The 26,202-nt window shown below is 43.6% G+C and overlaps 1 protein-coding gene across 1 annotated transcript in view; it reads right to left on the bottom strand.

Annotated features, from left to right (window-relative positions):
• PREX2 (phosphatidylinositol-3,4,5-trisphosphate dependent Rac exchange factor 2) overlaps positions 1-26,202 on the bottom strand; it is a 415,237-nt gene that overhangs the window by 225,759 nt on the left and 163,276 nt on the right. The window contains exons 10-11 of the mRNA XM_068237470.1: positions 19,218-19,362; positions 16,867-16,967 (exon numbers count right to left, since the gene is read on the bottom strand). Coding sequence (XP_068093571.1) covers positions 16,867-16,967; positions 19,218-19,362 — 246 coding nt within the window. The remainder of the gene's footprint in view (positions 1-16,866; positions 16,968-19,217; positions 19,363-26,202) is intronic.

Below are 26,202 nucleotides of genomic sequence, written 5' to 3'. Positions count from 1 at the left end.
AGTTGGCTAATGCACATTTGAATGTGTTTTTTTCCATGCATATGTTACAGCCGGAACCCGAAGTTTGGCCACTTCGCGTTGTGGCTGGCCACTTCGGGTTCTGGCAGGTCAATGTGTGAAATGGCCGCGGCGCTGCGGCCAATGTCCGAAATGAGCCGAATCCTGGTCGCTCCGATCATTTTCCACGGCGCTGGCTCTGCCCCCCGCCTCCCTGCTATCGGTTTTCAGTCAGCCGGAGACACACGAGTCCCCCCCTCCCCCGAGTCGTTCGTGGCTGCAGGAAAGCAGAGTGGGGAGCGCTGCAGAAATTGCTTCTGTCAGCACCCACTCTGCATGGATTAACGAATTCCTGCTTTCCTGCCTCTGCCTTCCTGCAGCCACGTACGACTCTGGGGGGGCGCATGTGTCCCCCGGCTGTCAGAAGCCGATAGCAGGGAGGCAGGGGGCGGAGCCAGCACCGAGGAAAATGATCAGAGCAACCAGGATGCGGCTCATTTCGGACATTGGCCGCAGCGCCGCGGCCACTTCGCACATTGACCGGCCAGAACCCGAAGTGGCCAGCCACAATGCGGAGTGGCCAAACTTTGGGTTCTGGCCGTAACACATATAAAAACTGACAGCAGTGAAGCACTGCACGCATTTTCTCTATCAATTGCATTAGCTTCTGTGATAAAACATGCATGTTTTCACACAAAAGGCACACATGGCATGCAGAAAATGCATAAAGAATACTGACAAACAAGTGTGCTCCCAGCCACAGCTTATTACACTCACTCTGTCCATCTCTGATGGAGCAGAACTGGCTCTGCAAACTTCTCCAGCATCACTACAGTACTGAACACTTGGGGAGGGGGAGGAGAGGTTGGGGCCTGGGCGCTGTATAAAAGAGCCTGCTGCACAATGAATAGGGACTGTCTACAAATCTTTGTCCACAAAACATTGTATGATTCCTTATCAGTGGCTGAGCATATGCAGTCATTAGAACAATTGTGCAGAGAGCAGAAAGTTTTTCTTTCCTTAGTTGTCAGTCTCTCAGTATAGGGAAAAGAAACTTCTCCCCCACTCCCCCCCCCCCTCCCCCATGGGGCCCCCTGCGGCTTCTGGGCCCCTCTGTGGCTGCATCCCTTGCAGGGTCTATTGTTACCCTCCTGGTCTTCAGCATTCAGACCAGTAACTTCACCCAGAGCCGGGCTGCTACAATCAAAAATACTATGCATTGCTCCAAGGGAATCCAACACAATATCACCATTGTATCACACTACCAAAAATCCCCAGAAGCAGATGGTTTGTTTAGACTTTTTTTATGAATTCTATTTTCAGAACATGACAGCTGCAGACACTTGTTAATAAAATGAGTCTGTTTTGCCTACGCATTGCCTCTTGTGGAGTTACTGCTACTTTATGGGCTTTAGTTAATCACTCTGTTCAGGAATTCTGTGGCAATGAATCTATAAAACAATTACACATCAGCATTTACAGACTGACAGCCTGTGATGGATCATGACTGACAATGCAGATTTTTGGAGTACTTTCTTTATCAGATGAAAAGAAGTAACTTTTTTTTATTCCTGACTTTGTTGTAGAAACTGCAGTGGAAGCAGAAGGCTGTTGCGGGTCCAGGGTGGTTCTCTTCCTGTGATGTAATCTATTGAGCCTCATAACAACATTCTGACTTGGAGACACCGTAGCAATGAAACCTTCTACCCCATAGACAGGGATGGACAAGGCACCATACACTCACATGTAAAAACAAAACAGAGGACACCATGAGCCCAATAGTGCAATATTGTCTGGTAAGCTCAATATATAATGTAAAGTCAAAGGTTCTTATACTCACAAAGGTGGGTTACCATCAGGTAACCACTTGACAGGCAGGTGGGGAGTATTAGTACCTGACCCCACTCAGGTATAAAAGTCGCTCTCTGTAGATAGGAAAATGGGGAAAGAACCACTCCACCAGGGGTGGACTTAATCGTGCTGTAATATGTACGAACAGAGGCGCCAAGCAGAGTAAAACAATGTTCTAAAAATGATAAAAAGAGGGAAGTCGAGGTGGACTTACCTCCCTCTGGTAGTGGATATATACTCAAATGCAGAGTAAAAAATATACAATTTATTCACAGCTCCATAAAATCGCAACGCGTTTCGCGGTCAACAATCCCGCTTCATCAGGCAGTACAGGAGCATATAAAACTGGTTCAGGTCCATAAAGCGTGTGAGCGCCTCTGTGGAGGCTTTATGGACCTGAACCAGTTTTATATGCTCCTGTACTGCCTGATGAAGCGGGATTGTTGACCGCGAAACGCGTTGCGATTTTATGGAGTTGTGAATAAATTGTATATTTTTTACTCTGCATTTGAGTATATGTCCACTACCCGAGGGAGGTAAGTCCACCTCGACTTCCCTCTTTTTATAATTTTTAGAACATTGTTTTACTCTGCTTGGCGCCTCTGTTCGTACATATTACATACACTCACATGTAACGTACAGTACATAAAGAACGTGGAGATGAAGAAATAAAGGGTAGTGGAAACATGAGCCTCACTGTAGCCGCTATGAATGCCTTGGTCATTGCTTTCCGTGTTTCCCCAAAAATAAGACAGTGTCTTACATTATTTTTTCTCCAAAAGATGTGCTGGGGCTTATTTTTAGGGGATGGCTTATAGTTCTATCAGAAACTGTCTCTTAGCAGAACATTTCCTGTTCCTTTGTACTGTGCTGAATGTCTTCCTCCCTTCCCCACTATGCCGCCTCTTCCTCTGCTGGATCCAAAGGTATGCTATTGTACTGATCAGGCACCTGTCCTGTCATCCCTGCATACGGCTGATAACCTTGCTTGCTGTGTGCTGGGATGACAGGACTGGTTTCCGATTGGCACTGCGCCACTGTGTCCCTGCTTGCTGGCTGCCTCTTCCTCCACTTAAACTTTTGCTAGGGCTTATTTTCGGGGTAGGACTTATTTTCAGGGAAAGAGGATATTTTCCTGCTCTTTTTCACATAGAATGAACTTAATTTGCTCAACTAGTGGGTAAGGCAGCAGGGAAGTGAGAAATAAAACTCAAAGCTAATCTGAAGCCCCCCTATGTAAAAGGAAGGCTCTGGATCCTATAGAGCCTTTCTGGTACTCTCTCTTCGAATCCCAGCCAGGGCACCATCTGCAAGGAGTTTGTATGTTCTCCCCGTGTCTGTGTGGGTTTCCTCCGGGTACTCAGGTTTCCTCCCACATCCCAAAAACATACAGATAAGTTAATTGGCTCACCCCTAAATTGGCCCTAGACTACAGTACTTACACTACAGAATATAGACATATGATAATACTAGGGATTAGATTGTGAGCTCCTTTGAGGGACAGTTAGTGACAAGACAATATACATACTGCACAGCGCTGCTTAAGATGTCGGCGCTATATGAATACTAAATAACAATAATAACGCCCTCGGTGCACCGCAGAAGTCCATTCTATGCAAATATTGTCTTGGCCATTTTCCATGTGGAGTCCAGAAAAGTCGTGCAAGACAGAACTTTGCATTCCGCCACCACTACAAAGACAACACATGTTGAAAATTGACATGTCTGAACCCCGCTGATGGGGGATAGCTGAATACTAAGGAGGGGGTGGCCAATAGATGTTTCTGTAGCATTCTATAGTGACACCTCTGCCCACCTAAGTCGACTCTCCAACTCTTGCTGATGCATGCAACTCCATCCTCCCTACACTCACATAGGTGAGTTAACCTCCCTGGCGGTATGATTCCTTCTGATTTTAGGGTCTAAAAACGGTACAATTTTTCGTGTGCTTTTAGACCCTAAAGGCATGAAAAAAAAACATACCACGAGAGAGCTGCCCCTGCACTTACACACCTCCCTGGGCTCCAGTGCTGCAGTTTTCCCTCCGTCCTCCGGGTGGTGCTGTAACCCTATAGTGACATTGCCGGCTGTTGTCAATCTGTATATATATCGGTGCATGGGCAGCGGACAGAGCTCTCTCTAATCAGATTAGATCAGAGAGAGATGTGTCTCTTGGTGGAATCTGCCCATCATCTCTAGATGTATGGCTACCTTAAAGGGGAACTGAAGTAAGATGTATACGGAGGCTGCCATATTTATTTCCTTTTAATCAATACCAGTTGCCTGGCAGCCCTGCTGGTCTATTTCTCTGCAGTAGTATCTGAATAACACCAGAAACAAGCATGCAGCTAGTCTTGAATTTTAGCATTCAGTATGGAGGCAGTGTTGGTGGGTTTTCTGGATGTGAGAGGTCCAGAGCCTGGGTGTGAGAGGTCCAGGCCCACCTGCACTCCCCTCCAGGTATCACGTGTTGGCCTTGGGGCCCCGGCCAGTGTGAGGGGTCCGGAGCCCCTGGCCATCGTGTGAACCAATCGTGTGTTTTTAAACGTTTTTTTTCAGCTCTAGGACATGGCGGACAGGTGAGCGGTTAGGGAGGGACCCCTGTGGGAGGGATGCCTGCACGGGGCGGTCCTGCTAGCGACGCAATCTTGCGATGGCGTCCAACTGAAGCCTCCCACCTGAATGCTAATGGCTGCTAGATGTGGTATGGCAGGTAAAGGGTGTATGACAGTGCATCCTGATTGGCTGACGAGCACCTGCTGACCAATTTCAAATGTAGCTGGATGCATGTACTGCTGTGTTCTATTGCTTGTGTGTGTTGAATTTAGCATTCAGTATGGAGGCAGTGTTGGTGGGTTTTCTGGATGTGAGAGGTCCAGAGCCTGGGTGTGAGAGGTCCAGGCCCACCTGCACTCCCCTCCAGGTATCACGTGTTGGCCTTGGGGCCCCGGCCAGTGTGAGGGGTCCGGGGCCCCTGGCCATCGTGTGAACCAATCGTGTGTTTTTAAACGTTTTTTTTTTCAACACTAGGACATGGCGGACAGGTGAGCGGTTAGGGAGGGACCCCTGTGGGAGGGATGCCTGCACGGGGCGGTCCTGCTAGCGACGCAATCTTGCGATGGCGTCCAACTGAAGCCTCCCACCTGAATGCTAATGGCTGCTAGATGTCGTATGGCAGGTAAAGGGTGTATGGCCTAGTGCACACCAGAGCGGTTTGGCTGCGTTTTGCGATCCGCTTGCGGGTGCGGATCCGCTTGGGTAATGTATTTCAATGGGCTGGTGCACACCAGAGCGGGAGGCGTTTTGCAGAAACGCATACTCCCGGGCTGCTGCAGATTTTGGATTGCGGAGGCGTTTCTGCCTCAATGTTAAGTATAGGAAAACCGCAAACCGCTCTGAAAAACATCACTTCAGAGCGGTTTGCCAGGCGTTTTTTGTTACAGTAGCTGTTCAGTAACAGCTTTACTGTAACAATACATGAAATCTACTACACCAAAACCGCTACACAAAACCGCAAAACGCTAGCTGAAACGCTGCAGAAAAATAAGAAAAAGCGTTTCAAAATCTGCTAGCATTTTGCGGATCTGCTAGCGGTTTTTGGTGTGCACTAGGCCTATGACAGTGCATCCTGATTGGCTGACGAGCACCTGCTGACCAATTTCAAATGTAGCTGGATGCATGTACTGCTGTGTTCTATTGCTTGTGTGTGTTGAATTTAGCATTCAGTATGGAGGCAGTGTTGGTGGGTTTTCTGGATGTGAGAGGTCCAGAGCCTGGGTGTGAGAGGTCCAGGCCCACCTGCACTCCCCTCCAGGTATCACGTGTTGGCCATGGGGCCCCGGCCAGTATGAGGGGTCCGGGGCCCCTGGCCAACGTGTGAACCAATCGTGTGTTTTTAAACGTTTTTTTTTCAGCTCTAGGACATGGCGGACAGGTGAGCGGTTAGGGAGGGACCCCTGTGGGAGGGATGCCTGCACGGGGCGGTCCTGCTAGCGATGCAATCTTGCGATGGCGTCCAACTGAAGCCTCCCACCTGAATGCTAATGGCTGCTAGATGTGGTATGGCAGGTAAAGGGTGTATGACAGTGCATCCTGATTGGCTGACGAGCACCTGCTGACCAATTTCAAATGCAGCTGGATGCATGTACTGCTGTGTTCTATTGCTTGTGTGTGTTGAATTTAGCATTCAGTATGGAGGCAGTGTTGGTGGGTTTTCTGGATGTGAGAGGTCCAGAGCCTGGGTGTGAGAGGTCCAGGCCCACCTGCACTCCCCTCCAGGTATCACGTGTTGGCCTTGGGGCCCCGGCCAGTGTGAGGGGTCCGGGGCCCCTGGCCATCGTGTGAACCAATCGTGTGTTTTTATGCAGCTAGTCTTGTCAGAACTGACTTTAAAGTCTGAAACACCTGATCTGCTGCATGTTTGTTCAGGGGCTATGGCTAATAGTATTAGAGGCAGAGGATCAGCAGGGCTGCCAGGCAACTGGTATTGATTAAAAGGAAATAAACATGGCAGCCTCCATATACCTCTCTCCTCAGTTCCCCTTTAAGTATTGAGTCTGATTTCCATTTTCCAACCTGTTACAGATACGCAGCAGATGGAATCTGTGGACTTGCTATAATAAGCAACACAGACACATCTGTTCTGGCTTTTATACAGGAGTTCTCACTACTCATATTTCACTAAAGAAAACACAAAGGGTTAAGAATACATTAATAATAGCTTAATTTTTCTTTTGTCATATGCGGCTGTTCAGTGACATTCTAGGATGAAGAACTGTGGCAGGAAACAACAACAGCATTAATTACAATTTGTGCGACGAAACAAAAGTGCTATTAGCTCCACTTCAGTAGAGAGCATCCAGCGAGAGACACAAGCAATTACATTAGAAGATAGCTGTGTACAATGTTCATTAAAACATCACTTAGCCAAGAGAAAGCTGCACCAAACAAATGAATACATTACACTGCAGCGTATTTACATGTTTATTGCTTTTATATATTAGAGCATAAATTTGCTATACGCACAAACAGAGATGCATAGCAAAATGTAACATGGCATTAATCTCAAAACTGAGATGCTTTAGGAATAGGCAAGAATTATAGATGTGTAGTAAAGAAGGATAAAGGTCTTGATATCCGGCAAAACGGGATATAAAGTATGAGGGCTCATTCACTTCTAGTGCGTTTTCAGCCTTTTTTGAAGCACAGGAGATTTTCAAAATCGCCCACAAAACGCTTGTGCAATGAATTTCTATGAGAAGGTTCATATCAGCACGTGTCATCTGCTTTGCACTCCGCAAAGCGGTGCCCATACCATTTTTGTGGTGATTTTGGTCTAATGGAAGGTATAGGAAGAACGCTAAACGCTCACAAAATTGCTTTGTGTGGAGATTGTGTTCGCGATTTTAAGAATAAATACATTGTATTTATTCTTTTCCGGGTCAAAGAGTTCACTTCCTGACTTGCATCAGGGAGTGAATTAAAAAAATCGCTCTGCAAAAGCGCTTTAGAAAAGCAGTTAAAAAAAAAAAAGCAGCGCGCAGGCGCTTAAAAATTGCAAACAAAATCGCAAAACGATTAAGTTTCAATTTTAAATGTGAACAGAGCCTGTAGAACTGTAGGTAAAAACTACAATGTAAACAATGAATCTACAGTGGTGTGAAAAACTATTTGCCCCCTTCCTGATTTCTTATTCTTTTGCATGTTTGTCACACTTATATGTTTCTGCTCATCAAAAACCGTTAACTATTAGTCAAAGATAACATAATTGAACACAAAATGCAGTTTTAAATGATGGTTTTTATTATTTAGTGAGAAAAAACCTCCAAATCTACATGGCCCTGTGTGAAAAAGTGATTGCCCCCCTTGTTTAAAAATAACTTAACTGTGGTTTATCACACCTGAGTTCAATTTCTGTAGTCACCCCCAGGCCTGATTACTGCCACACCTGTTTCAATCAAGAAATCACTTAAATGGGAGCTATCTGACACAGAGAAGTAGACCAAAAGCACCTCAAAAGCTAGACATCATGCCAAGATCCAAAGAAATTCAGGAACAAATGAGAACAAAAGTACTGTAATTGAGATCTATCAGTCTGGTAAAGGTTATAAAGCCATTTCTAAAGCTTTGGGACTCCAGCGAACCACAGTGAGAGCCATTATCCACAAATGGCAAAAACATGGAACAGTGATGAACCTTCCCAGGAGTGGCCGGCCGACCAAAATTACCCCAAGAGTGCAGAGAAAACTCATCCGAGAGGCCACAAAAGACCCCAGGACAACATCTAAAGAACTGCAGGCCTCACTTGCCTCAATTAAGGTCAGTGTTCTCGACTCCACCATAAGAAAGAGACTGGGCAAAAACGGTCTGCATGGCAGATATCCAAGGCGCAAACCACTTTTAAGCAAAAAGAACAAAGGCTCGTCTCAATTTTGCTAAAAAACATTTCAATGATTGCCAAGACTTTTGGGAAAATACCTTGTGGACCGACGAGACAAAAGTTGAACTTTTTGGAAGGTGCCTGTCCCGTTACATCTGGCATAAAAGTAACACAGCATTTCAGCAAAAGAACATCATACCAACAGTAAAATATGGTGGTGGTAGTGTGATGGTCTGGGGTTGTTTTGCTGCTTCAGGACCTGGAAAGCTTTCTGTGATAGATGGAACCATGAATTCTACTGTCTACCAAAAAATCCTGAAGGAGAATGTCCGGCCATCTGTTTGTCAACTCAAGCTGAAGCGATCTTGGGTGCTGCAGCAGGACAATGACCCAAAACACACCAGCAAATCCACCTCTGAATGGCTGAAGAAAAACAAAATGAAGACTTTGAAGTGGCCTAGTCAAAGTCCTGACCTGAATCCTATTGAGATGTTGTGGCATGCTAGAAAACCCTCAAATAAAGCTGAATTACAACAATTCTGCAAAGATAAGTGGGCCAAAAGTCCTCCAGAGCGCTGTAAAAGACTCGTTGCAAGTTATCGCAAACGCTTGATTGCAGTTATTGCTGCTAAGGGTGGCCCAACCAGTTATTAGGTTCAGGGGGCAATTTCTTTTTCACACAGGGCCATGTAGGTTTTGAGTTTTTTTTCTCACTAAATAATAAAAACCATCATTTAAAACTGCATTTTGTGTTCAATTATGTTATCTTTGACTAATAGTTAACGGTTTTTGATGAGCAGAAACATTTAAGTGTGACAAACATGCAAAAGAATAAGAACTCAGAAAGGGGCAAATAGTTTTTCACACCACTGTAGATGGGCCCTATATTCTGTTTTTGCTATTTATGCTGGCCATACACTGTACAATTTTTAATAGATCACATAAAACGATCAATATCTTCCTAATGCTGACTGTGTACCACTTTGTACCAATATTCCTCGTAGACATAGATTCAAGCACTTTATAATTACTTTACATGATTTTTCCAGTATGTGTACGATTCAATCAAAACACATACTGGATAAACCTTCTCCAAGACAATCCTGTTGGGCCATCTTGGCCTAGAATCTAGCATGTGTACACAAGGGAGGACTGGCCAAAGAAGCAGGAAGGCATTTTCCCTCTGGACCAGAAATTGGGCAACTGATGTTTATACAAATTGATAATCCCTTATAGAAAGTATGCTCAGTACACCTGATTTCATAAATACGGTGATCTGAATGACCAACGCTTTTCTGTTTTTATCTGCAAACACCTCCTTTATAAATAAGGCTCTTTGGTGATGCACTCAGAGAAAGGTTTCTCCCAACAGCTTTAGTGTTCAAGCATAAAGTTCTTAGGAATTATAGTAGGTCAGTTTTCAGGTACCCAATATATCAAACAACATGATCCGGAAGGATGGCAGAATGTAAGGATGTGTTAAACATTTACACCAGACACAAGTGCACCTTCTTCCACCAAGCTGTCTTACTGAACTCAAGCCATTGCCCCTGCAGAATTCCCTTTTCTTGCATTGCTGTCTATGTTATGTTTGTAATCTTTTTCTGTACTTCTGATTATGTCTAAATGACTGTTAACTGTACTACAGTATTCCATGTCGTGTGTACCACTGATCCTTCTGGGTGTGACATCCGCCGCACTTGGCGAATAAAGCTAATTCTGATTTGATCACTGGAGTTAAAGAGACACTGAAGCGAAAAAAAAATATGATATAATGAATTGGTTGTGTACTATGAATAATTACTAGAAGATTAGCAGCAAAGAAAATATTCTCATATTTTTATTATCAGGTATATAGTGTTTTTTCTAACATTGCATCACTCTCTAATATGTGCAGATTACACAACACTCAGAATTCAAAATGATTCTTTCAGAGCAGTCTGTGAACTAATGACCTCTCCTCTGGCAGAGAAAAAGAAAACAGTTGAGATAATAAAAGTCAGATAACAGCCCTCTCCATGACTTTGAAAGTCATAGAGCTTAATGGCTTTTTGCATAGAGATAACAACTGGAGTTTCTTAACTCTTCCTGTACTGGGAACAATTAGACTGATGTATCTGATCTTAATGTTTTATTTCTTAGCTGTACTACACATACAAATCATAATATCATCATTTTTTTTTCGCTTCAGTGTCTCTTTAAAGCTGATCCCTGGACAGAGACCCTCCAAATAAAAAAACACAGTCTAAAAACGTTTTTAATACCAAAATAAAGGTCATGTGACCTGTACCAGTTTTGTAGAAATGACTGAACTTTTTCAGGGAGGTGACTTTTTCTGCCCATCGTTGGGCCGTGCAATGTCAGTCCACATACAGTACGTGGACATTCTTGGGCATGTCTTAAAAGGTGTAAATGAATGTCTTAATTTAAAGGATAGCAGACAAACGGGACCAAAAAAAAACCAAATTATATGTCCAAATAATAACAATTTTTCATGCACAGTGCCAACATGAATAGATAATTAGAAATTGAAGAAGAGAATTGGCTCTTGGGTGCACGAAAAATGACAATTGCTTTATTGAAAACACACAAACATGATAGATAATCAATTCATTAAATAACACTAGAAAAGCTAAAAATTACTTAAAAGATCAAAAAATACTCCATCTGGGTGAGCTATGTAATAATGGGGCTGCAGTCCCCATGTACACAATACTTCCACTCCAAAAAGTGTAATATCATGCAATATCAAATGTATGCCTCCAATCAAATGATAATCCATTAGGCTACTGGTGATGCCACGTTCATCTGCTGGTTACTTATAGACGCAATAAAACCTTGAGAAACATGTTTACATCAAGTCACTTCTGGGGAAAAGGGGGAACCCATAAGCATTGTACAGTAACAGGAACTTACAGCTATGGTGGCTGTGTCTATTGCCGTTATCTTAGGGTTGGTAAGTCTGTAATGCTACCCAATGGTAGGATGTGGACACTCCAACATTTAGTGAATTGTAACACCATGGGTATCATTTCTTTGCTTTATTGCAAATGTGGATGTTTCTATATTGGGAAGACATCACGTGCCTTTAAGGAAAGAATTAAGGACCATGTGGGGGACATTGCATGCTGCAATTTTAAATGCTCCATTGCAAGTCATGTGCACCTTGAACATAGGGGGGATGTGAGCTTTGTCAAATGTATTGGTTTGGATAGGGTTCATCAACATACCAGAGGGGGCGACCTAGATAGATTGTTGTTACAACTGGAATCCTGTTGGATCTTTAATCTAAGGGCAACTGAAAATAAAGGGCTAAATAATAGTATCAACTATCGGGTTTTTCTTTCTAAGTGATTGATTATTACGCTGCTTGGCTGGTGTGCCCCTTTCCTCTCCCTTCTCCCTTTCCCCTATTTCCCTATCCTCTCTTCCTCCCCCCTTTATCCCCTCCCCGTCCCCCCTCTCCCCTCCTTTTACTCCATGCCCCCCCCCCCCCTTCCTTTTCCCCCTCTCCTTCCTGTTGCATCTACTCATCCTCCCTGTGGCTCTTTATAGACCATGTTTTGACAACTGGGCATATGTGTGCTTGTTTACCCAGTGTGTTATGTCATTTAGGGCTGTATGTGCACCTCAGTGGTCACATTGATGTGTATTTGTACTTATATGTATTTTTTGGATTCAGCATTGGATATTCATGCTGGCGAATGCTGCTGGTAAACTTGCTGACAGGGTTGCGCTTTTTATAGGCGCTATGCCACTATGAAATTCCTTATGTTTGTGCCTTTATATTTTTTTTATTAATTTTTAGATTTTTTTTGATTAATTAATTCATTTTTGTTTACCAATTTGTTGCAAGTCCAGCATATGTATTTGTTGTGGGTCTCCGCCCTTTCCCCCCTGTTCTCTCTCCGCCCCCGTCACCCTATTGGGTGCTGGGTCACCTGTGGCATCTTGAGGGGCGCAGTCCGCGCTTCTGGGTTTGCCTGTATGAAGTGCATTTGCGCTCCAGTGAGTCACCGCTCACACGCCTGCCTCTTGCTTTGGGCCGGTGTGTTTGATGACACGGACGGAGCAAGACTGTGGATGGGCGGATAACTTCTGAGCATAAAGACGCGACTGGCATCTGATGCTCGATTCACATGCTGTCTAGCCTTTGAAAAGGCTGCGAGAAGAGGCGAAACATGTCAGGTGATACTGACAGCTACTCTACTCCTCTGGGCTGTTCCTTGGAGGAAGTCTTTTGATTCATCCACTCCATGCAGTCATTCAGCATCCGTGATCAGTGGGACTGGTAACTATATGCTATGTGCATTACGCTTCTGCTGGCTATCATCACTGCTTAAACCTGCATGCATCCATCAAGCTCACATTAACATCACCTGTGCCATCCCTGTGATTGAAGAATATTCCTGTGCTTCACCATTGCAGTATTCAACTTGCAAGCTTTGCTGCCTGACCATATGCGTTCAGAGACTTTGTTCAGTTGCATGCATATCCACTTAAGACTGTACCATCTCTTTGAGGAATCCCTCTGTCATATGCTCAAGTGTTTTCATCGCCCTGCGATTTGGGGGGGGGGGGGGGGGCAAACAGGATATTAAGGAATTTGGTGAACTTGTGACTTCATTTGGATGGATTTCTACTCATACTAGGATGTTGCATGGCTAATATAGCAGTCTTAGTTGATGAACGTTGTACCATTAGTGCTTCAATGCAATTGCACGGACATTAGAACAGTTACAGCAGATGAACTTAGCATCACCAGTGGCCTAATGGATTATCATTTGATTGGATGCATATATTTAATATTGCATGATATTACACGTTTTGGAGAGAAAGTATTGTGTACATGGGGACTGCAGGCCATTATCACATTTGTAGCTCACCCAGATGGAGTATTTTTTTGATCTTTTAAGTAATTTTTAGCTTTTCTAGTGTTATTTAATGAATTGATTTTCTATCATGTTTGTGTATTTTCAATAAAGCAATTGTCATTTTTCATGCACCCAAGAGCCAATTCTCTTCTTCAATCTCTAATTATGTCTTAAAAGGCGAGGACACCTCATATTCAGCACACTTCAGAAAATAATTATGTAAATACACTCAGAGGAGATCTCCGGAAGAGCTAAGAGGACTTTTCACTGACCTGCTCTATTAAGAGACTATGCATACAACATTCACTGTCAGACAGCAAAGCAGATGACATTTCTGCACCACTGTGAAAGCAATCATTACACAGTGACTACAGGATCTTCTGAAAACCAATTCAGGGCCTTAACATAATATGTTTTTCTCTGTATTTCTATCAGCAATTCAGCTTTAAAATAAGCAGAAAGCTAGGCATAAACCTTAAATAGTGGTGAAATATGCCAATAGGATTCAACCACCAAAATGTATTATACTTTTAAATACATGTGCATAGATATGGATCCGTATATCAGCTAATACATTCCTAGTGCTAACCTTATTTCATCCCTATCTCTATGGAACCATGCCGATCATTCATAAATGTCCAATGCAGCTGATGAATGTCTCAGCCTTATCTCTGGGGAACAATGGACATCGGCCATAAAAGCTTAACAATGATGACCGAGAGAACCTGTGAGGACAATCACTCATAGGTATCTGTTATAAAAGCAATCCACCATGCATACTGTACACTGGTATCCTTCACTCCATCTTATCTCCAGACTGCCATAAACATAAAGAGGACCTGTTTCTCTGCTGCAGACCGCTAAACAATCCCAGCCCAATAACACATATAAACACGTTTCTGCTGCAGTCCCCTAAACAATTCCAGCCCAATCACACATGTAAACAGGAAAATAAGCATAGAAGAACGCAGATCTGCTGATGTTGATTGATGACACAGAGATACGCTCATGCCACACATTAATAGCTATGGAAAACTAACTTAAAGCAGATCCAAGATGAAAAACTAACTATAACAAGTAACTTGTCTATATATCTTATCTAACGTTTAGATAGTTTACACAGCAAATCTAGCTGCAAACAGCTTCAACAGTTTAAGATGATTTATTCCTGTGATACAATAAGAGCGGCCATGTTCTGTTTGTTATCATTACACAGGTAATCTGCAACTGCATCTCCACCCCTTAGCCTGTGAAAAATGCACTCCCTCTCCCCTCTGCTTCTGAAATCTCTTGCTAGAAACCTCCTCCTTCTCCTGCCCAGACTGAGCTCCCATAAGCCCTTGGTCTGAAGGCCTTGGCGTTTTGGAGAAGCTGTGGGCGAGGCTTGTTTAGGTTTATAAGGAATTAGAGTATTAAAACAAAAACAAAAAAAAAGTATTTGGCTTGAGGAATGCCCTATAACCTATATGTAAGGAAGACAATTATGCAATGTATAAAAACATTGACACTTTAAAATGCACTTTTCAAGTGAAAAAGCAACTCTAAAGCAAGCCAAACACACTCAACCTTTAGATTCGATTTTTAGATCAAATCAAGGGTGAATTGAATACACTTTTGGATGTTTGATTAAAGAAAACTGATCTACGGTATATCAGTCTGAAAATTACAATTCTGTTGATCAAGCAGGATGGAAAATGTAAGTCCATTGCACGAGAAGTGGCTTTCACTTTGGCCGATTTCATTGATTTTAAGTCAATATACAGTTACTGACCATGCGCTATGACATCGATTTCACATCAATTTCTTTGCAACTTTGAGAGATTGAAACACATATTCAGTCACAAATGTGGCTGAAACCTACCAGATAACCAGTGTGTGGTGCTTTGATCAATTTCATCCCAAATGACACAATATTTTTTGATTGAAAAAAAAAAATCATTCCATTAATTGATCAGAACTATGACTATATGGCTACCCTAAAGCTATGTATACTATTTACATGTTTCAGGAGACATTTTAGGAACAACATTGCTTGACTATTGGCCGAGCAATCAATAAGTGTACACAGACATAAAGCATGCAGGGAAGCTGTGCATAAGGGGAACTTTTAAGGCTCGTACACATGCTTGACTAAAGACGACTGAGGAGTCCGTTAACGTTAATCAAGCCCGACCCCCAACCCGCGAGCGACCAAAAGGATGGTCAACTTCTTTGAAGACACCGCTCCCCAACCTGCTGTGTGACACCATGCACGCGCCACTCCGTCATCCCTCCGCCTCCCGATCCCCGACAGGGGACACAAGCCAAAGATGTGTAGGCATCTTTAGTATCTTTATCAGTTGCTTGGTCTATGACAAAGGAATTGTAAATCATCAGGACAGCTGGGCAATTTGCACAGTTTAAAACAACATATATGGCAGTCTCCATATCCCTCTCATCTCAGGTTCCCTTTTATTACGACAACACTTCTTTCAAACACTTTGATTTAATAGAATGAACTTTCTCCCTTTCAGGAAGTGACTGCCGTCATGACTGAGCAGGAGGTGTATTGGAATTCTGTGCAGTATATTTCACAGCCGCAGTACCCAACATAGGTTTGCATCAAGCTCTGCATCTGTGGGAGTTGTAATTGTACGTCTTACCTTATACAGATTTTGTTATGAGGGTCTAATGATTTGTAGGTAATCAACTGCTCGGTCATGCAGAGTCCTACAGTATATCCAGCACGGGCCTGTACCGTAGACTGAGATATAAATCGAAAAACAGAATCTCTACCACCACATCAGACAGATTCGAATCGCAAGGTCTAACAGCACTCAGAACAATTAAAAAACTGGTTCTCTCAATGCTGGTCTCCCTTACTTCTTAGGATAGGTTTCCACTGCTGCGAATTCGGGTTGATTCCCCACCCATAAATTCGGATGGGATTTGGCAACCTATTGAAGTCAATAGGAAGCATCCGAATTCGTGGGCGGGGAAAAATCTGACGACCTGCAGCATATTTTTGCGTCACCCATCTGAATCCCATAGCGGTGCGTAGCGCGTCTTGAGGGATTCGGCTGCGAGACGGTGGACATCTGTGCCGGGATCGCGTCTTGCAAGACGCATGCCGAGCACAGTGGAAATGTAGCCTTATGGTTATAACACTCTGATCTCATTGGCTCCAATGATCAATGATTCAGGATGGTGCCATATATTTTAAAATAAAATAGAAAGCTCCTCTATGTGTACCTTTAAAACACATTTACTGGCACTTTCATAGATAATCTGAAATCCAAACTAGCAGCTGGCGCCGTCCACCACCATACTTCCGCCACGCCCAACCGGTTTCACTTTTTTAAAGCTTCCTCAGGTAGCCCAGTTCTGGTGTGGTGGAGATTCTGCACTGAATTTTTGTTGATATACATTTGAATTGGAGTACCCACTGAGAGACTGAACTTTGTCTGCAATTTATATATCATCCCAATAGTGAACTTTTAGCGTGGATTCTTGTATTTATAGTTTTTTAGTAGACTGAGATACTTCCAGTTCTCACTTCCTCTACTAAGGTAAAATCTGACTACTGCTATCTGCGCTAGCATATGGAAGAGGAAAAACATGAAAGCAATTGGAAAGCGTAAAGCAAGCATCTCTTATCAAACCTACGGTATGCCGACATCTGATCATTGAAAGGTGATCATCGTGATTGATTTTAGCACTCATTACCTCAGTGGCTGACCACAATACTTATAGGAAGGAAGTTCTGACATAAGAATGAATAGTCACCATGATGAATGATTCCATTCTCCAGTAAGGCTTGGCCAAGATTCACGCCTTCTTCTGGCTTTTGAATTTCTCCAATTTCAAGTAACCAGTCCACAAACTCGCTGAAAAGAAAGAGAAGTGAAACATTTACAACAATTAACAAACTATTTTTATTTCATTAAGCTACTGCTTCGTAGAGGCTGGCCAAAGTCACAGGTTCTCAGCATGTGGCTTATCAGGCAGACATTAACGTTAAAGTGGATCTGAGATAAACTTTTATTCATTGCATAATTGTGTCCCTTACATCCGAACTCAGTGGCGCAAACGCCCTGTCCAGAACGGTCCATGTCGGGTCCAGCCTGAGGGTAGCGGACCGTGACCTGTCCAGGTGAACCGAGCCTCAGGCTCCAATGGGTTTTCCTGCCGTACCGGCAGCTCGAGATCCGCCAGCCAGGCAGCCGAACCCAAGCGCCGATGGGCTGTCCCGAAGTCAGGGGGAACTCGACCCAACAGTGCCAATGGCTGCTACGGAAGGCGTCCTGGTGACACCTCCCTGAGCAGAGCTCAGGAAGAGGGAGGTGTGACGCCAGGCGACGCCCAGTCGTCCAAAACGCACAAAAATCGCAGATCCAGCAGTCGTTTCTGATCACCTCAATCGATCGCACATCTATTGCAGGGCTCAGAATGACAAACTTTGGTTTTAAGGTAGACAGTTCTGGGAAAGGAAGTTAATTGCGGTTAACACCTAGCTGTAACAAGCTGGTTCCCCGGCCCCCTGGAGAGCTAATGGCCCCTCTCAGAGGATATGCCAGCTGTTTCAGCTCTGATAAGGAGGCCTAGATTCAGCCAGGCAGGCTACGAATCCCCGGAAGGTCTTGACACCTTGCTCCCTGGGAAGGATCAAAGGGAGCCAGTTGCCAGCACACACCCTGAATGACCTGAGGCTCATAGCATAATCCATAACTTCCCAGATCTGTCATATTTCTGGGGTTCCTGAGATGGCAGCTTCGCCAGACGTGGGGAAAGTGTAGCATGAGTCCCAGTGCTGGTTCTGTGAAATTCCCAGAACTCTGTCCCCTAAACTCTCATAGCAATATGGGTTTGAAGAGACGGGGGGTAAATTCTCATGATAGACCTGTCATATTTCATGTCCTAGGATTCGTACAATCATGCTGAGTGTGAATATGCGGTATAGGTTTTAACTGTCCCCACGTACACCCCAAGACTGGCCGAACTAGAATTCTGCCAGTCTGAGGGTCTGTAAGGATGGGACAGCCCCTGCTCCATCCTCCTGAGGCTGGACTTGTGCCTGTCATAGCCACTCCCCGCAGCGAGGGGTGATAAAACTAGTGACAGGCTGAAACGCAAGTGTCCTCCACCTTGAAACTCCATCTTGATCACATCTGTGCCAGCTTGAGGATATGCTGGCATCCACCTGGTCTGAACTCTGAACTTTGAACTGAAACAAAAGGACTTTAGCAAGGACTTTATGATTCTTCCCACAAAAGGACATCTTTCCATGAAACTAAGTATTTTTTCTCCCTTTCTTTTATTTTTCATACTGGCTATTAATGTTTCAATAATTGTTGATTTTAATAATTGTCTGTATATATTAATTATTTATATTGCCCGTGAATAAAGACTTTATCAAAGTCATTCACTGTTCCGCTACCCTGCTTCTCAGCCGCACAAACTGAACCAGACTTCTGAAGAGACGCTACTGTTGTTACTAGCCAGACAGAATAGAGTGTGTTTAACCGTTTTTATTTGCAGGACCAGTCAGTCAGTCGGGTCCACTGGCCCATACCAGTGGTGGTGGCAGATACCCTGAGATAGTGTGTAAGTTGTAATTACCGTGCCTCACAGGCTCCCTTCTGGTCGGGCTGCTGTCCAAATTTCCGTTGGTTTCTGCACAAAGATCACGCCCGCAGCTTGCATGGTCTGTGTGCTGAAACCGATTGGAAGGCAATTTGCGGTCTGACCACTAGGGCTCTTGTGACAGGGCCTGCTTCACAAAGCTTTTCTGTTAAATTATCTTACCTTATTTTTTTAACTCACAATTTATCTCTCCTTAAATGACAACTCATGATTTACCTCTTCTTATCTAACTTAACTCATGGTTTAGCACTCCTTATTTGGAATAACTCATGGTTTAGCTCTCCTTATCTATTTATTTCATGAATTATCTCTCCTTATTTGTTTATCTCATCCATTAGCACTCCTTATAAAAACAAACAAATAAGTAACCTTTGTGAATCAACCCCAAAGTGTTCCATATGTACTACAATAAACAGGATATTATGACAACCTTTTTTTGCAACACATTTCACAAGTTTGTATATTTGTAATGTAATAAGACACATCCATTGTACCTTCCAATGAAACATTTTGGGAATGTGGTCAGCTTCTTCTTTCGGTCTTTGATTAGGTTGCCATGTTTGCACATCATTTTATAAAGTCTCTCTCCCTGTTCCGCTATCATCATCCAAGTGTCCTGCTCCATCCCCAGGGTCAAACCTGCAGAGCCAACATAGAATTCAGTATGCAGTATTGAAAGCCAGGTATACATTTCCTTCATATACAGATACAAATCTCATCCCCCATACTGATATTTGCAGTACTGATGTTGGATTATTTCAGATCTATCTTTCCTTGCCTATGGGGCTGGATCACACTGGCTTCTGCAGGTGTCCGTCCTCATCATATAAACACCGGGAAAGAATGCACCCAACATCCAGATAAATGGCAGTGTTCATCTCAATGTAATTACCGTTGATTGCACAGACGTCACAGTCGATCAAAGTTCCTGAGATGCTGCGCGTAGCATTCAGCAGCAGTTGTTTGAAAAACCGAATGGGAGCCGGTGCCAAATGCTTTTTGGTTCGCCACCTACAAGAGCCTGTGTGGAAGATGGACAACAGAGCAGCTTCCGGCAGGCAGGTGAGAACAATATGCTCGGAGGTCAGTATAGTGACACTAGAGATCCAGCATGCCAGATCTCCGGGAGGGGGCTTCAGTACACATGCTTATTAAATCATCCATCATGTGTACTTAGTTTAAAGCAGTAGGATTAGCCATACTATGCCAGGGAAAGAAAAAACACATATATAAGTAGATAAATACTTGATCTACTTACATAACACATGTATTGTACTGTCCACGTTTTGATTTCAGTGAATGTTATATAGTAAATGAAGAGATTTCTGTTCATGGTGCGAACCATGTCTTTTGCCCACAGTTTAGGCTAAATCTGCCCTTTATTTTTTTTTATTTTCCTCCAATCGCTGAGTCACCTCAGCCTTGCTTGTAAACACAAGTGAGCAGGGGATTGTGTTTCAAATAGTCAGCTAGGCAGGGAAATAAATGGAAGAGGAGGAATATATTATAGATAAAAAGAACCCCCAGCATGCAACTGTTTGGCACTGACTACTAAAGGGCCAGTGCTCATTAAGTATGTGATAACTCCAAACCATAACAGCATAAACAGTTTTGAAAGTTTTGAGTGCAGGATTAACATCTTTACCACTTAATACACTCAGACCAGTTGCTGTTGAAATTTGATTTTTATGGTGACAATCCCGCTTTAAAGAGGAACTTTACTAAATATAACTTCATGAGTAAAATTGCTTATTTTTTCACAATATTAATTTATAAATGATTTAGGTCAGTCTTTGCCATTGTAAAATGTATGACTGCAGAATATTTGTTTGTTGTGTGTGCCAAAGTGATCAGAAACAACACCTGGACCCATATGCAATTCATTTATGCATATGCAATTTCAAAATTTTCATCTCTTTAAAATAACTTTTCAGCATTTTTCAATTGAAATAGTACCCAAAAGCTTGCAAAAAAAGTCATATCAAAGTTATTTTGAGAATTTTCTTGCTTGCTGGTTGTTTAAAAGGCATTTTATAACGAGGCATGAAAATATCACCTAGGAGAAAACTGAGGAGAAAAAGTGAATTGCATCTGGGCTCTGGCTGGTCTCCCAGAGTGCACTGGGAAGAGAAGGCTTCGTGACATCATAGCCTTGGCTAAGCATCACTGGGAGGGTGTGGTTACATACCAATATACAGCAACAGAAAGATATAGGAATAGTTTCTGATACTGGAATCTAAATAATTAATGTAAAATTGTTTATCCTGAATAATTTAGTACATTCTATTATATGTCGTTGGGTGCCTTTATAAGCATTGCACCGGAGGTAAAACTACATCCTATTCAAGGTGGCATTAATAGAATAAAGTTGTATTTAACCTTATCTGTAGCTCTATTAGTACTGTATTTGGCAGAATAAAAGCAGTGTGTATAGTCCACAGGTCTGTGTCCAGTTCTGTGTGGAATTCTACAGACTATCACCTCCATTGTTCTGTGGCTGAGTTGCTATGCACACTGTTTAGTAATCACTGCACACATGATCAAGGTTTAAGAATGCAGATTGTACTAGGTAGAATGGACTTGCATTGCCCAAAATATATTCAATCTGAGGAGATTGTTTACAGCTGCGGTGCTATTTACAAATGGCTTTTTTAGCAGTGAGTCATTGTGTATCCTGTGCGGAATGAGGCACGTTCTTAAAAACAGCACTTAAATAAAGATTACAGGAACACAGCAGAGTCACACCAAATAAGGCTCAAATGGCTACAGAAGATCAGCCAATTTGGCCCTGAAGCCTCTCCTGGAACTACATGTTATATTGGACTTGCACTAGCAGTAAGCATTTTTGCTTAAACAAGTAAAACTTAAAGGTAACCTTAAGTCTCCCCAAAAAAATGACTTTTACTCACCTGGGGCTTCCCTCAGCCCCCTGCAGCCGATCGGTGCCCTCGCCGTGTCTCGGAGATCCTCCCGTCCTCGCCGTCGACCACTTCCGGTTTCGCCGTCAGGACCCGACAGGCATGGGAACGCGAGTGATTCTTCGCGTTCCCAGCCACAATATCGCCCCCTATGCTGCTATTGCACTTGCGTTCCCATGCTTGTCGGGTCCTGACGGCGAAACCGGAAGTGGTCGACAGGCGAGGACGGGAGGATCTCCGAGACACGGCGAGGGCACCGATCGGCTGCAGGGGGCTGAGGGAAGCCCCAGGTGAGTAAAAGTCATTTTTTTGGGGAGACTTAAGGTTACCTCTAAAGAGTAACTGTTAGGCATTAAATACAAAATGAATTTTCTAGTGCAGGCTGTTACATTAGTCAAGAGGATGCTAACCAGGCAAATCCAAACTTTAAAATCAATCTTACTGTGCTCCTTCTCTCCCCATGCCCCCAGGCTCTAAGATGGTACGCAGACTAACACAGATGCAAAAGAGAAGTGACATGCTATGCTGTATCAGCCTGATTGGCTGAAGCCTCTGTCACTCACCTCTCTGCGCTGTGATTGGCCGCCTGCTCTCCTCTTCACTCTCTATGTTTCAGCCGCGTTAGTGCGCAGGGAGGGGGGCCAGAGGCTGTCTCCTGTCACTGTCCTCGGCCCCCCTCCTCCAGAGGCATGTGGTCTCCCTCTCTGCTGCATCTGCCGCCCGCCACCTGCAGAATTCTCCCTCTTCCCCGTGCTCAATATTGGGGAAGGATAAAGGAGCTGCACACAGACTCCCTGAATAATGGTTGCAGGCGCTGCAGTTCCCTTCTATACTCTCTGCACTGCCTCCGGTGGTAGTGCAGAGAACAGATGGGAACGCCAGCACTTGGATACATTATTAGGTGAGTCTGTGCCTGCTGCCTTTATCCTCCCCGCTGTGCTCTGAATCAGTGCGGGGAGGAGGGGGATGCGGAGGGGGGATTCTTTAACCTGGAGGGCACAAGATGACCCCTGCCAGGAAAATAATATAAACTGAAAATTAAAAGAAACCAAAACATGGACAGTGCATTACATCTGATATGTAAGTAGAGCAAGCATCTATCTACTTACATATGTATTTTTTTTTTTGGGGGGGGGGGGGGGCATATGATGGCTAACAGTTGTTCTTTAAAGAGACTCCGTAACAAAAATTACAATGTTTTTTCTACCAACCTACAAGTTCCTAAACCTGTTCTAATGTGCTCTGGCTTACTGCAGCACTTTCTACTATCACTGTCTCTGTAATAAATCAATGTATCTTTCCCCTGTCAGACTTGTCACCCTGTGTCTGGAAGGCTGCCAACTCTTCCGTGCTGGTCTGTTTATGCACACCACTTTCCAGGCCACTCTATGCACACCCCAGTGTGTGTGTTATTTACATAAGCCAGCAGCCGTCTCTGCTATCTTATCAGTGATCGAAGAGAGCTGGATAAAAATCCTCCTCTGTTAGGCTGTGAAAGGAGCTGGGCTGACACATACAGAGGGATTACAGACAGGAAGAAAGGATCAGCCTCACAGCCTGTCACTGGTATTCAGTGCATGAGAGCTGCAGGGGACAGAAGGTAAACACACAAGTGATCTCTTGAGATACAAAAGGAAGGGTGTATACAGCCTGCTTGTGTATGGATGTATTTTCTATGTGTGGACATGCTGTACGTCAACCTACTTCCTGTTTTGGTGGCCATTTTGTGTGTTTATAAACAAACTTTTTAAAACTGTTTTTGACTACTTTTAATGCGGCGGGGAGCGGCGAAATTGTGACAGAGGGTAATAGGAGATGTCCCCTAACGCACTGGTATGTTTACTTTTGTGCGATTTTAACAATACAGATTCTCTTTAAGCATTTTATGAAAATGATTGATAAATGACAAAAATCTAGATCTAAAACAAGAAGACTACAGAGGCGCCAAAGTATATACAATAATTAAAACAATTTAAAAGTTAGTTATTAGGTAGCTGTCTGGCAAATATATACTGTACAGTATATACAGGTAAAACAGGTGAAATATTGGAATATTGCGCAAAAGTCCATTTATTTCAGTAATTCAACTTACAACATGAAACTAAGATATAAAATAGGAACCCTTTACAGGTGTTTTGGATTAATTAGCTGATTGGAGTCTGACACTTTGAGCTTATAATATGGAACATTTTCACAATATTCTAATGGTCTGAGATTTTGATTTTGGGGATCTCCCCATCTGTAAGCCCTAAACATCAACATGATAACGAATAAAGGCTTGAAATATCTCGCTTTGCATGCAATGAGTCTATTTCATATATTATGTACAAAAGGGGGAGATGGCAGTGCTTTCAAATGCAGGCAGCACCCGAAATGACCAGCTGCATAGATGTGCAGAGCCCAAAACACGGGCACATTACACAACTTGCATTTAAAACAGATACAGCAAATAGAGGACGTTAGCTTCCTAAAACAGTTTGCGCGCAGATTGTTCAGTACTAGACTCTTCCACCATGTTGAGGTGTCCAGGAGGAAGAGACTTAACCACTAACAATTAAAACATAGGGACAGCAAGCCATAAATGGTCTATGAATTTTTTAATAGTAGTTTCACCTTTTAAGTTGAAATACTGAGATAAATGGACTCTTGCACGATATTCTAATTTTTAGAGCTTTACCTGTATATAAACACACACACACACGCGCACACACACACACACACACACACACACACACACACACACACACACACACGCGCACACGCACACGCACACGCACACACACACACACACACACACACACACACACACACACACACACACACACATTGTATACCTGTTAGGTGAGTTTATTAAAGGATACCTTAGCCCTTTTCAAAATTCAAAAACGTGTAGTAGCCATGTGTAGGAGGCTCTCCTCATGACCACCACTACCCCTGTCCTCCTCTGTTTCACTCCATTATGGTCTAATGTCCCCCCAAAGCTACTTACGGGTCTTGAAATTAAGAATCAAAGAACTATTGCATATTTGTGTGACTAACATTTGTGTTTCAAAGTTTTTATTGAAAACTGTAAAATTTTTAAACATGAACATTGGATAACAAGAGGGAAGGAAAAATAAGACCAACAGAGCTCATTTAGCACAAAACATAATACACTGGGTGACCATCAATAGTAAAGCAATTAGATAACCTTAATAAAACAGTGGGTGTACTAATGGTAAAAAAGCTGGGCAAGCAAGTGTACCTCAGAGGAGTATTCCAGCTATCTGGGGTATGCTGTGGTAAGGGGTGGGTGCAGGAACCGACCTGGAGGGGAAAAAAGGGGAGAGGGGGAAGGCCGGTATAAAGGGAAGCCGAGGAGGTTAGCTCAAAGCAGCGAGCAAGAATCCCTGCTATTCAAGACGTGGGGAGGGCCAGGGGTAGGGATATGGCAGAAGAGAAGAGAAAATAGGAAAGAAAGGTAGAAAAAGTGGGGAAAAAGAAAAAGGTGGAAAAGGAGAAGAAAAAGGGCCCCATCTCACAACCTAGTTATTAGTGTGTCCTCCATGTTTGGATGCTCGAGCTGGATCCAAGGTTCCCATATTTTCTCGAAGGATTTGTGAGTATCCCAGAGTATACTCGTGAGTTTTTCATTGACCATGTAGAAGTTCATTCTAGCCTTGACTTCCTCAAAATTGACAGAAGATTTCTTCCAACTGTTTGCTATAGTCATTGTGGCCTCTGAAAAAACTAAGGAGGCTAGCTTGTTTTGTTTGGTGGTTAATAATTCTATTTTTGCATGCAGTAGGGCGTGCCAAGGGTTTTTGGGAATTGTCTTGTGAAATAGGGCGGACAACAACTTAAAGACACGGCTCCAAAATCTGATAAGGCGAGGGCAGGACCACCAAGTATGTAACATGTCCCCTGTAACTCTGCATCCCCGAAAGCAAAAGGGATTGGCTGAGGGGAAGACCTTAGCTATTCTAGCTGGGACCAGGTACCACCTGGTCAGGATTTTATATGCCGATTCTATTGTGTGTAGTTTGTTGGAGCATTTAGATATTCTCCCCCAGATGTCCGGCCAGTCCTCTCTGTCCTTGGTTTCTGCTAGGTCGGATTCCCATCTTGACACGTATACGTGCTGGATAGGGTTTTGGGGGCGAGTTAGGAAGGCATAGATAGAGGAAATTAGGCCTCGAGAGTTAAGGCGACGGAGGCAGATGTTCTCATAGGGGGTAAGATTTAGTGGGAGGTCTCTGTCTTTAATGAGTGTGGTGATCCAGTGTCGTAATTGAAGGTAACGGAAAAATTCCGTTGTGGGAATTTGGTGTTTTTCCTGAAGTTTGGACCACGAACAGACGCCTCTAGGGGTGAGAAGATGGTCCACGTGGGTTAGGCCGTGTTCCGACCACCAGGAAAAAGACGTGGGGCAGTCTAGGCCAGGGCGGAAAAGGGGGTTTCCCGTGAGAGGTGATAGTGGTAGATGGGGGGATTGCAGGTTGGACGAGTACCGTCCAGAGTCCCAGACTTGGAGACTATGTTTTAGAGGGGGGCTCATGGTAGGGGTTCTTAACTTGGAGGG

This window comes from Hyperolius riggenbachi, chromosome 5, assembly GCF_040937935.1.
Source record: "Hyperolius riggenbachi isolate aHypRig1 chromosome 5, aHypRig1.pri, whole genome shotgun sequence".
Classification (NCBI taxonomy): Eukaryota; Metazoa; Chordata; class Amphibia; order Anura; family Hyperoliidae; genus Hyperolius; species Hyperolius riggenbachi.
This window is presented reverse-complemented; position numbering and strand designations above follow the sequence as displayed.